We start from the raw sequence: 12874 nt of genomic DNA, 5'->3' as shown, positions 1-12874 counted from the left end.
CCCAGAGGAAACAAATGTTTATTTTAATTATCACAAATTATTACATTTCCATACAAAATACTGTACATCTTAAATAAAATACCATAACACATTTATCTTCCTCCAAAACAGCAACATGAATAGAACTCTGGCATGGCAACACAGCCTTAGGTAATGTGGAGAAGATAGCAGGCAAGAACAGTCATATTATTTGGTCAGTGCTGTTTGGGATCCTTGGGACGTTCCGAACCTTAACCCTTAGCGTTTTACATTTCAACTGCAATGGCATGACGTAAGAGTTGGTATGTCCCAAGAATGCTGTTTAGACTTTTCCCATATTATTTGGTCTGGCACACTTTAGTTAACAGGAATGTCAGACCCACAGAACTAGAATGAGATATTGCTATGACCAGAACAGCAGAACAATGCTTTCCCTGCAAACTCACATCTACCTGTTAAAAAAATAAAATCCAGCATGTTTTCTGAGGTATTATTACTCAGTTTTTAGTGGCTTGTCCTTCCACACACCCAGAGTCAGAATCTATTCATTACATAGGGAGCTGGGAGCCATTTTGGACACAACATGGTGGCAAGTCCGTTAAGAACAAATTCTTATTTCCAATGACAGCCTACCAGGAGAACAGTGGGTTAATTGCCTTGTTCAGGGGCAGAATGACAGATTTTTTACCTTGTCAGCTCGGGGATTCAATCCAGCAACCTTTCGGGTTACTGGCCCAACGCTCTAACCACTAGGTTAGCTGCCGCCCCAAAACCTGTTTAGTAGGCAAGCGTAGTGGGATGTTACAGATAGAAATGTCATGAACAGAGCTGACGTGATTCCTTATTCCTCATGTTTGTTCCACGTAACATTTCTATCTGAATGCAGTCCTGTTCCACTGGAGCTGATCCAAGGCTAACAGAGAACAACCTTGGTCTGCGAGGTTTCCTTTTACCTGCCTGTCAGGTGATCAAGGCACAAGAGGGACTCTTAGATCCCAGAATATCTCAGACTGACAGGAAGCAGGCGTTGAGGTCAACTGTGAAACCTTTAAGACCAGGGTTGTGTTCATTAGGGAAAACCGTAGCAAAATATTTTGTGATAGAAACGTGAACAAGTGTTTCTTATTGGTGTTTATGTACTCTCTCCCTGACTGTTTTCTTCTGTTTGGTGCCTAATGAACAGGGTTGTGCGCTGCTGTTGTCTGTCTGCCGATAGGTAGTAGTGTTACCAGAGTTCATAAGAGACTGTTGGCAGGCGGCTCGTCACAAGGCCAGGCCGAAAGACAGGCGGAAGGCCATCTCCACGGGAACCTCTGCCACAGAGTCATGGAAACACACGTAGAATTCCTGAGGGACGGGTTCTAGAAGCATCCGGCTGGAACACAAACAGAGGGAAATGGCAGTGTGGTTCAAGCTGGAGTATAGGCAGGACGTGTAAAAAAAAAACTAAATCAAACAAAAAGCACTAGATGTCCAGAGAGCAGACAATACCGCAGCACCACCTTGATAAATGGACATCTCTATGCCCAGTATATATATATATATATATATATATATATATATATCTATCTGAATTTCACTATAAGCCAGAGCCCAGCTGTTACATGTTGGTCTGCTATTCCCAGCCTCTCACTCAAAGTTAACTGGTTTACTTTACCAACCAGACAGACCTCTCTCTCACTGAGGGCACACACACCTCTGAAACCCAGAAGCACGTCCAAAAGCAACAGTCGAGACGTCCCAAAGTGCCATCAGTCATTACTACAAGGACAGCCACCATCCCTACCATACATTCACCCCCCCCCCACAGAATATAGAATTCATAACACTGATCCTATATAGCAACAGAGGCAAGATTGAGTCTCCTAAGAATGATGATATCTATCATGTACAGTGGCGCTCACACTACGTAAGGCAAGCAGACATTGTTGCCTTGGTTATGTCTCAAATGGCACCCTACTACTCCCCATAGCACATTGACCAGAGCACTAAATAGTGCACTATATAGGGAATAGTGTGCCATTTGAGATTCACACTGAAACATTGTCCTCCGATGTACCCCAATCCCCATATAAGTGCACTACTTTTATCCAGGAGCTCTAAATAGTGCACTACAAAAGGAACAGGGTACCATTTAGTTCTGTCACGTACCCTATAACCCAGTAGGTCATGGTGGGAGCCGGCTTCCTCTGGTCGGTCCAGTTCTCAGGTTTACACTGGAACAGAACCCCGTGTTCCTTCACTGGGCCCAGCCCATGGGTCCCCTGGGGTCTGTCTGCACCCGGCCTGCCCTACTCACACAGAGAGAGGTCTAAGAGATGAAACATAAACACACTCCATCTTTTTTATTACAACACAGACATTCTTACAGGGATATGGTGTGTTTGCAGTAGCGACCCGTCATTCAGGGCAGGTGGGCTTTGAGCCCCACCTGTTAAGAAAAAATATATGTTTATATACTGAATAAAAATACAAAGTGTTGGTCCCATGTTTCATGATTGGAAATACAATTAATAAAGCCGCATACAAACATGGTCTCTTTCTTGAGTAAGGCAGCTCCAAAATGCAGGTGTTTCAGCCTAGCTCGGTGCTTTCTGTGCTGGAGGGGCAGCCAGCAAAAATACAGAGTGCGGGTGTTGGTAATCTTATCTAATTTCGCCGTGATTTGCTCAGTGTTCTGTCACTCATGGGGACATTATGTCACTGCAGAATCTACGGGAGAGCTAGGCAGTTCAAGCACCCTTGGGTGCTGCCATAGATTTATATTAGAAGTGCCCATCCAAGAAGGCTCAAGGTCATTGGCCACAGATAAAATGACGTCAAATCGCGTTATATCTACCATAGCTTTGATTGGACTGATCATGTCAACACCACACTTTCAAAACCTTTGCTAGAAAGTTAGACAAGCAGACATCAGCATGAATCACGTTGACAATCTACAGGCAAATCCTTGTAATATGAAGAGAATTTATAGATTTATAGAATTTGGTCTCTCCCCCTCATAACTTAGCCTACTGTTCTGACTTAGTGGTGTACATGTAGCCTTTAGCCTGTTTTAGAGAATTGTCATTATCGAATATTGTAAGAGCTTTCATTGTCTGCTTATATGCCCCCTTTATTTATCCTACGGTTCTGACTTGGTGTACAGGGAGAATACTGTAAGAACGGCCCGTATTCTGAATTCTGTAGCTGTACATTTCACAGGTACTGAACAAATAGTTATATCGACTATGTCCATCTTAGCTCGCTCATTAATCCTGAAGAGTCTATTGACGCACCCATGTGTCAATCTAAGTAACATAATTCTTCAATCCCTATCAAAATCTGTCAGTAAGCTAGAGATGTCATTTTTTTTGTGTGGGCTGCGTCTCTATCCACCTGTCGTCCTACCGCAACTATTATTACAAACTAATATGACCCCACTATGTAAAGGAGACTCTCACAAACACGATGTTGTTCTCTGTTTTGCTCTACGACCCCCACAGGTAGTTTTGTGCTCCAAACAACACGGGGTTAAATACGTATGTGTAAAAATCTATATATTTGGTGAGTTTTCTTATATCTCCTAGATGTAGGACAGACACATCAAAACCTTATTCCTTATGCAAATAATTTTTTACATTTATGAATGTTATTCAAGGCATTTCTATGGGCTATAGTAGTAAATGCCAAATTAAATATTTTATCAAGTAATATAAAAAGATTTTTGGGGGGTCCTAAAATTCAAAATCCAATAGCTAAATTATACATTATAAACTCAGCAAAAAAAGAAACGTCCTCTCACTGTCAACTGTGTTGATTTTCAGCAAACTTAACATGTGTAAATATTTATATGAACATAAGATTCAACAACTGAGACATAAACTGAACAAGTTCCACAGACATGTGACTACAGAAATGGAATAATGTGTCCCTGAACAAAGGGGGGGTCAAAATCAAATGTAACAGTCAGTATCTGGTGTGGCCACCAGCTGCATTAAGTACTGCAGTGCATCTCCTCCTCATGGACTGCACCATATTTGCCAGTTCTTGCTGTGAGATGTTACCCCACTCTTCCACCAATGCACTTGCAAGTTCCCGGACATTTCTGGGGGGGAATGGCCCTAGCCCTCACCCTCTGATCCAACAGGTCCCAGACGTGCTCAATGGGATTGAGATCTGGGCTCTTTGCTGGCCATGACAGAACACTGACATTCCTGTCTTGCAGGAAATCACGCACAGAACGAGCAGTATGGCTGGTGGCATTGACATGCTGGAGGGTCATGTCAGGATGAGCCTGCAGGTAGGGTACCACATGAGGAAGGAGGATGTGTTCCCTGTAACGCACAGCGTTGAGATTGCCTGCAATGACAACAAGCTCAGTCTGATGATGCTGTGACACACCGCCCCAGACCATGACGGACCCTTCACCTCCAAATCGATCCCTCTCCAGAGTACAGGCCTCGGTGTAACGCTCATTCCTTCGACGATAAACGCGAATCCAACCATCACCCCTGGTGAAACAAAACCACGACTCGACAGTGAAGAGCACTTTTGCCAGTTCTGTCTGGTCCAGCGACGGTGGGTTTGTGCCCATAGGTGACGTTGTTGCCGGTGATGATGTCTGGTGATGACCTGCCTTAAAACAGGCCTACAAGCCCTCAGTCCAGCCTCTCTCAGCCTGTTGAGGACAGTCTGAGCACTGATGGAGGGATTGTGCGTTCCTGGTATAACTCGGGCAGTTGTTGTTGCCATCCGGTACCTGTCCCGCAGGTGTGATGTTCAGATGCAATCCTGTGCAGGTGTTGTTACACGTGGTCTGCCACTGTGAGGACGATCAGTTGTCCGTCCTGTCTCCCTGTAGCGCTGTCTTAGGCGTCTCACAGTACAGACATTGCAATTTATTGCCCTGGCCACATCTGCAGTCCTCATGCATCCTTGCAGCATGCCTAAGGCACATTCACGCAGATGAGCAGGAACCCTGGGGCATCTTTCTTTTGGTGTTTTTCAGAGTCAGTAGAAAGGCCTCTTTAGTGTCCTAAGTTTTCATAACTGTGACCTTAATTGCCTACCGTCTGTGAGCTGTTAGTGTCTTAACGACCGTTCCACATGTGCATGTTCATTAATTGTTATTTGGATTTTTGAAAGACAGGGTCCTGAAAAAGGGATGTTTCTTTTTTTGCTGAGTTTATAACCATCTTAAAACAATTCCATATATTACCTTAGTACCTATCCCAACGACTTAAACTTTTAGAGGTTAATGTCGTAATTGAAATTACGGATTGCCTCTTATCCGCTCATCGCTACCTTATGCCATAGTTTGTACATCTCAATTGTTATATTGCTTATATAGGTCTGTCTTATTTGTATTTTATTCGTCATTGTAGGCAATGTTGGAATGATTTCATTGTTTTGCATAACTTTGTGTATTGTAAGTAGCTCATGTGCTTTTCGTCACACGGGAGGGGACACTATATCATGTTGTTGGGTCTGTAACCATGTTTGCCAGTGACAGTCTCTTCTCGTTCAAATATTGGTTTTCAACAAAAAGTTCAGTAATAGACCGATGTAATTCCAGTTGATATTGCGAGGGTTGTTTTGTTTGCGCATTGCACTGTCTGTGCGTCTGTATATAGTCTATAAAGTGGATCCTCATGATTGTATTTTCCTTCCCTTTTAGACCACATAGGCCTAATAAAATACTTCAAATGGTAAGCTAACCGTCTCTCTCTCTCTCGCTCCCTCTCTGTGTGTGTGGTGACTTAAAGAAGAGTAAAGTTAAATTCAGCAAGATGTTGAGGCCTTACCTGAACTAACATCTATCTGAACTTCTGTCGCTGTCCATTTTGAAAGTGCTGAATGAACAGGCCTACCTCGTCGCTGCTCGTTTGCTTGCACGTGCTTATACTTACTGCTAAGTGTTAATAACATAAGAATAAACACGATGAATTTAAATGAACATTAAATGTAATAATGCTTGTGTATGGTTCAAAAGTCTAAACTCATGTCGACATTGGTTATTATTGAAGGAGAATGCGGTTCTTATCCAGTTACACAAATCCACAAGGAGTCAGTAGAAACCAGATGTATTTAAGCAAGTCAGCCATATCAGCTAGGGTTTTTAAAAAGGCAGTAAACGAGGCTGAATGAACAGTTTCGCTGCCAGACGAGGCTCCACTGAGAGCCATGGTGCTGAAAGGAAAGCTCAGCTGTTGGGACAGCATTATGTAGGCCTTAACAGTTTGTGGGCACCGTTCGTCACCGTTATAGTGCAATTAATGTATCGTTTAGTGTTGTGTAGTGGCTTTGCTGGCATGCAACTAAAAGAAAAACTGGGTTAGTTTGCCCCACCAAGATGTACATGCTAAAATCGCCACGGTGTGTGTGTGAGAGTGAGTGAGTGAGTGTCGGTCTGTCTGTGTGTGTGTTCTGTATCTTACCCTGGGCGGCAGACTCCGCTGGAAGGCAGCCCGTATGGAGAGGCAGCAGTGGTGGAAGTTGCGAATGAGCTGAGGGTGGATGGAGCCGCTGAACTGGGCCAGTTCCCTGTGTGTAGGAGCGATGAAGATCCCCTGCACCTTCTCCATCAGCACATAGTGGAACAGAGTGTTCTCCGCCCCAGACGTCAACCTGGCCAACACAGAACAGAGAGAGATTGGAATGGATGGAATGGAATAGAATGCAATGGTATAGAATGGAATGGGATGGCACGGAACAGAATAGAAGAGAATGGGGTGGAATAGAATGAGATGGAATAGTGTGATATGGAATAGAATAGGATGGAATGAAAGAATAGGACCACAGCAGAGAGGAGATTTAGGGCGTTATTACAACGGGGAAGGATAAACTAACTTCTAACACTGCTGGCCTGTTTCACTCACTTCATAGTGTTGTACTTCTCCTCTGTCTCTCTCTCAGTCAGACTCTTCTCCAGGGTGCCCAGGTAGAACGGGTTAGGATGCTTCATCCTGGAAATCTAAGGGGAGGGGGGAAACAACATTGGTATTTGACAAAACCCAGTGTATCACTAAATATCGTGCTCTCCTAGCAGTGTGTGTGTGTGTGTGGTGCACTTTGTGTGTGTCTGTCTGTCTGTCTGTCTGTAATTGAATAAAGTGTGCCGTGGAACATAACTTTTTATAGATATAAGGATGAGCGACGCAACGGGGGAAGGAAGGTTAAGACCCTACCTTGAAAATGCTCCCACTGCCTCGACTCCCATCAGATCCTCCAGAACCCAGCGAGTCTCTCTGGCCGACCAGCTTCCGGGCCGAGTCCGGGGCGGAGTGCGGACTGAGTCCAGTCGGCCTTCCTACACCCCCGTCCGACTGTCCCTCGCTCCCGCTGTCTGACTGACTCCTCTGGGGGCTAGGTCTCCGAGCGCCTCCTCCAAACAGGCTCCAGCCCACCACCTTTCCTACTCCCTGGGCCGAGGAGGGCGGCTTCACGCCCCCGGCCAGCTTGCTGAGGACAGGAGACGAGGCAGCCAGGGTGTCTAACCTGAGAACCACAATGGAAACTTTTTGTCATCCTCAATTTGATCTATGCACTTATTTATACACAATTATTTTATTTCTGCACTTTAAAAAAAAAAAAAATTAACGCACAATTGTTTTTTAAATTGTCAAACTAAAAACAACCTGTCATGGGCGAAGGAGGGGAGGAACCAGTCAGCACAGGAGAGGCAGGGGGCAGGCGGGGCGGCCAGGCGTTCCTCCATCCCTACGTCCAGCTCCTCCAGCTGTAGGAGGGTAGCCTTGACCTGGTCCACGTACACACAGTCGGGCCCTGGGGCCCCCGTGACAGGGGCCGCACAGCCACCAGCCTCCAGGAGAACACACTGCATGAAGTGCCTCTGGGGGAAGAGGGAGCGGTAGAAAGAGAAAGAGAGCGAGAGCGAGAGCGAGAGCGAGAGCGAGAGAGAGAGCGAGAGAGAGAGAGAGAGTATGGGATAACAGATGTCTGTGTGTAGTTGGTATCCTGGAACACAAAACTAGAGTCAAACGTTGGATGTCTGTCTGAGAGACAGCTAGAGGGGAAAGAGAAAGAGGCGAGAAAGAAAGGCAGAGAAAAAGAGCAAGAAATGACACAAAAACAAAAAGGTGACACTCATTAGAGTAACTAATGGAACATTGGGTCTTCACTGAGAATGCAGGATTCTATATGTCATTTTATATGTCCAGTACCAGTCAAAAGTTTGGACACACCTACTCATTCAAGGGTTTTTCTTTATTTGTACTATTTTCTACATTGTAGAACGTGCAAAGCTGTCATCAAGGCAAAGGGTGGCTACTTGGAAGAATAACAAATATAAAATATATTTTGATTTTGATTAACACTTTTTGTGGTTACTACATGATTCCATATGTGTTATTTCATCGTTTTTGATGTCACTATTATTCTACAATGTCGAAAAATATTCAAAATAAAGAAAAACCCTGGAATGAGTAGGTGTGTCCAAATGTTTGACTGGTACTGTATGCATCTGTGGTCTTACCAGTCCCACTATGAGTAGGAAGTAGCGTCCCTTGGGCTGGCAGTAGCCAGGCGTGGTACAGTGCTTGTTAATGGTCTTGTACTTCTTGGTCTGGTGGATCTGTGAGCGGTGGTGAGGGAACACCTCTCTCCAGATAACCAGCTGGCCCACGCGCTGCTCTGAGGCCAGGGGGAGGAGACAGTAGTGCTGGCAGTAGAGAGAGACGTCAAGCAGGTCCTCCTTGGGGAGGTGGTTCGCTATCAGATAGCCCTGGGGTTGGACACAGGCAGAGAGACATACACGTCGAGAGACAGAGACACAGAGTACACACACACACACAGATAACACAACTGAATTTAGAATTTTTACTAACTACAAGTCGCCCCATCGTATTGGCGTGCCAGACTCTCTCTATACAAAGGTCATGAGAATGGAGACTTGAACCTAGAGAACAACCTCCTACAAATCATGAATAATTCAGCATCAATTGATAGGCTGATGATGTGTCATCCAGGGAATGAGGTGGTACAGCATGTTATCCTGGGTGATGATATCCCATCTACAGTGCATTCGGAAAGTTATTCAGACCCCATGATTTTTCCCCACATTTTGTCACGTTATAGCCCTATTCTAAGATGGATTAAATCTTTTTTCCCCCTCATCAATATACACACAATAACCCATAACAGAGCAAAAAACTGTTTTTTTTTACCCAATTTATACTAAATTAAAAACTGAAATATCACATTTACATAAGTATTCAGACCCTTTACTCAGTACTCTGAAGAAGAACCTGGCAGCTATTACAGCCTCAAGTCTTCTTGGGTATGACGCAACAATCTTGGCACACCTGTATTTGGGGAGTTTCTCCCATTCTTCTCTGCAGATCCCCACAAGTTCTGTCAGGTTGGATGGGGAGCGTCGCTGCACAGCTATTTTCAGGTCTCTCCAGAGATGTTCGATCGGGTTCAAGTCTGGGCTCTGGCTGAGCCACTCAAGGACATTCAGAGACTTGTCCCGAAGCCACTGCTGCGTTGTCTTGGCTGTGTGCAGTTAGGGTCGTTGTCCTGTTGGGAGGTGAACCTTCGCCCCAGTCTGAGGTCCTGAGCACTCTGGAGCGGGTTTTCTTCAAGGATCTCTCTGTACTTTGCTCCATTCATCTTTCCCTCGATTCTGACTAGTCTCCCAGTCCCTACCTCTGAAAAACACCCCCACAGCATGACGCTGCCACCACCATGCTTCATCGTAGGGATGGTGCCAGGTTTCCTCCAGACGTGATGCTTGGCATTCAGGCCAAAGAGTTCAACCTTGGTCTCATCAGACCAGAGAATCTTGTTTCTCATGGTTTGATAGTCTTTAGGTTGTGCCAAGCGGGCTTTCATGTTCCTTTTACTAAGGAGTGGCTTCCGCCTGGCCACTCCACCATAAAGACCTGATTGGTGGAGTGCTGCAGAGATGGTTGTCCTTCTGGAAGGTTCTCCCATCTCCACAGAGGAACTCTGGAGTTCTGTCAGAGTGGCCATCGGGTTCTTGGTCACCTGCCTGACCAAGGCCCTTCTCCCCCGATTGGCTCAGTTTGGCCGGGCGGCCAGCTCTAGGAAGAGTCTTGGTGGTTCCAAACTTCTTCCATTTAAGAATGATGGAGGCCACTGTGCTCTTGGGGACCTTCAATCCTGCAGACATTTTTTGGTACCCTTCCCCAGATCTGTGCCTTGACACAATCCTGTGTCGGAGCTCTACGGACAATTCTTTCGACCTCATGGCCTGGTTTTGCTCTGACATGCACTGTCAACTGTGGGACCTTATATAGACAGGTGTGTGTCTTTCCAAATCATGTCCAATCAATTGAATTTACCACAGGTGGACTCCAATGAAGTTGTAGAAACATCTCAAGGATGATCAATGGAAACAGGATGCACCTGAGCTCAATTCCGAGTCTCACAGCAAAGGGTCTGAATATTTATGTAAATAAGGTATCTGTTTTTTATTTTAACAAATGTGCAAACATTTATAAAAACCTGTTTTTTCTTTGTCATTATGGGGTATTGTGTGTAGATAGATGAAAAAAAATGTTTTCATCCATTTTAGAATAAGGCTGTAACATAACAAAATGTGGAAAAAGTCAAGGGGTCTGAAAACTTTCAGAATACACTGTAAATAATCATGTAACTGGCTCTTTCTTCCTATCCATCCAAGGGTGTCTGTCTGTCCCTTCTGTGAAGTTTCAAGTTTCACTGTGGGCCCAGGTGTGTGTGTGTGTGTGTGTGTGTGTGTGTGTGTGTGTGTGTGTGTGTGTGTGTGTGTGTGTGTGTGTGTGTGGAAAGGAGAGCGCCCCAGCAGATAGTTGTCAGGTGAGTGTGTGTGCGTGTGAGACGACACTCAACCTTGTAGAACAGACAGGAACCCAGTGTCACGTAGAGACGCCTCGTGCCATAGAAGTCCTCTGACTGCCAGATGGAGAGAGAGAGAGAGAGAGAGAGAGAGAGGAGAGGGAGAGGGAGAGGGAGAGGGAGAGAGAGGGAGAGGGAGAGGGAGAGGGAGAGGGAGAGGGAGAGGAGAGAGAGAGAGGAGAGGGAGAGAGAGAGAGAGGAAAGAGAGAGATGTTGAGAGAGAGCGAGAAGAGAGAAAAACTTAATTAACAGTTTTAGAAGGTCAGACATGACTGATTGAGAAGTGGATGTACTTCCTGCCGGTCTATCCCCTCCCCCTCTCTCCACCACCCCTCCCTCCCTCCCAGCCCTGCTTCATTTAATCAGCTAGAAGATGCAGCTATAAAGAAGATCTAATCCTCCATTACATGAAATATACACAGGCCAGTCCAGAAACACTCACTACTAGACCCTACACAGGGGAGGAGACAGCTGGTGGCTCCGTTTGAATGGGAATGGGGATGAGCATGACACCTTGTCTGCGTCCAAAATGGCACCCTATTCCCTACACAGTGCACTGCTTTGACTAAAGCCCTACGTAGCGATTTGACTTACCATTTCTCCGAAATCTGATGATTCAAAGTCTGAGAGAACGGTGTCCACCTCCATCTGTGGACAGGCAGATAATCAGAGAGCGTAGAAGTAGAATTCAGACGCAGCATTCTAAATCTAGATCAGAGGCTGACGTATTTCTGCATTCACAAAGGCTGCAGTCAGACATGCTCTGGACCTAGACATGGAAAATTGCCTGACAAGTCGGCAGGAGCACATGTCATTTTTACCGCCAGACAGCAGAGGGCAGCAAAGACAATACATAAATCCAACAAGGTGGGGGGGAATAAAATCCCATTAAACATATTATAGCAAGAGCAAATCGCTAAACGTATCACTGACTTGACAGCCTAAAACATCCTGTGACCTAAAAACATTTCAGAAGACGTAACAAGCGAGGCGCAAACAGCAAATGGTGAAGACATCAATGAAGAAGACATCTTAAAAGTGTTTCATCACAACCGTGGCCCAAAGTGGTGGCCCATCCAGACCTTTATCTCAGGGGGCAGAGGGAGCCAACGGACCGCTGGCAGTCCGTCCAGGAAGAGAGACCCCGATAGGTCAGGGGGCGTGGCCCCGGAGCTGTCACTCAACCTGGAAGGCTGGATGAGCTGCTGGAAGAACAGGCAGAAGAAATGGTCCAGCCTGGGGGCGTGGTCCGCCTGGCAGAATGCACTGTGGGGGAGCGGAAAGGAGCGATGGAGATAAGAGGGAGGGGGAGGAGAAAGGGATGGATGGAGAGAGGGATGGTGTGGTGGAGGGAGAGATGAGATGAAGGGGTGGAGGAGAGAGAGGGAGGAAGCAAGGGGAGGGAGGGGGACAGAAGGAGGGAGAAAGAAGTGGTTGGTTAAAAGAAGCCAACAACCTGTTCAGGTTTGATGTAACAGTATGAATGACCTTGCTTCAAATGAGAAGCCAGAAAGACTGGGACCGCTTGAACCAGGAAATCAAACCGGTGTCCAAAATGGAACCCTATTCCCTATACAGTGCAGTACTTTTGGTCAAATTCAGGATGCATCCCTGCTGACAGCACAACAGACCTGTCCAGAGAGCCGTGCATCACCTTGAGAGTCCTCACTGCACCTCCCACTACCGTCTGCAGATACAACAGAGGAACCCTGGGGAAGAATACGAGGGGAAAAACAGTCACATCCACGAGGAGAAGGCCAGAAAAAAAAACTCTGAACCTCAGCTACTTACCGACCATTTTATTGATCAAATATTCTGGAAGGGACACAGCATTTAGCTGACATACGGGATTAGCTGAGACAGCGTATTGAATATGGAAGCATGCATTGGATGACTTTGCTTTGTCGGTACCTCTCAGCAGGCAGGGCGATCACCAGCAGGTTGTTGCTCTCCTTCCAGTAGCCCACATGGACCAGCTGTTTACTGAGCAGAAGAGAGGAGCTGAGGAGAGGGGGAGGGAGGGGGGGGAAGAAGGGAGGAGGTAGAAGGC

The 12874-nt window shown here is 45.9% G+C and overlaps 1 protein-coding gene across 1 annotated transcript in view; it reads right to left on the bottom strand.

The window, feature by feature from the left end:
- Nucleotide 1: 1 nt before the first annotated feature.
- The window catches only part of LOC106608879 (protein inturned), a 33875-nt gene continuing 21002 nt past the window's right edge, over nucleotides 2-12874 (bottom strand). The window contains exons 6-17 of the mRNA XM_045721771.2: nucleotides 12736-12825; nucleotides 12456-12533; nucleotides 11907-12090; nucleotides 11419-11472; nucleotides 10819-10881; nucleotides 8456-8704; nucleotides 7599-7813; nucleotides 7149-7458; nucleotides 6840-6934; nucleotides 6399-6588; nucleotides 2131-2270; nucleotides 2-1354 (exon numbers count right to left, since the gene is read on the bottom strand). Of these exons, the coding sequence (XP_045577727.1) occupies nucleotides 1243-1354; nucleotides 2131-2270; nucleotides 6399-6588; nucleotides 6840-6934; nucleotides 7149-7458; nucleotides 7599-7813; nucleotides 8456-8704; nucleotides 10819-10881; nucleotides 11419-11472; nucleotides 11907-12090; nucleotides 12456-12533; nucleotides 12736-12825 (1780 nt within the window). The 3' untranslated portion in view covers nucleotides 2-1242. The remainder of the gene's footprint in view (nucleotides 1355-2130; nucleotides 2271-6398; nucleotides 6589-6839; nucleotides 6935-7148; nucleotides 7459-7598; nucleotides 7814-8455; nucleotides 8705-10818; nucleotides 10882-11418; nucleotides 11473-11906; nucleotides 12091-12455; nucleotides 12534-12735; nucleotides 12826-12874) is intronic.

Source organism: Salmo salar, chromosome 07, assembly GCF_965601325.2.
Source record: "Salmo salar chromosome 07, fSalSal1, whole genome shotgun sequence".
Classification (NCBI taxonomy): Eukaryota; Metazoa; Chordata; class Actinopteri; order Salmoniformes; family Salmonidae; genus Salmo; species Salmo salar.
This window is presented reverse-complemented; position numbering and strand designations above follow the sequence as displayed.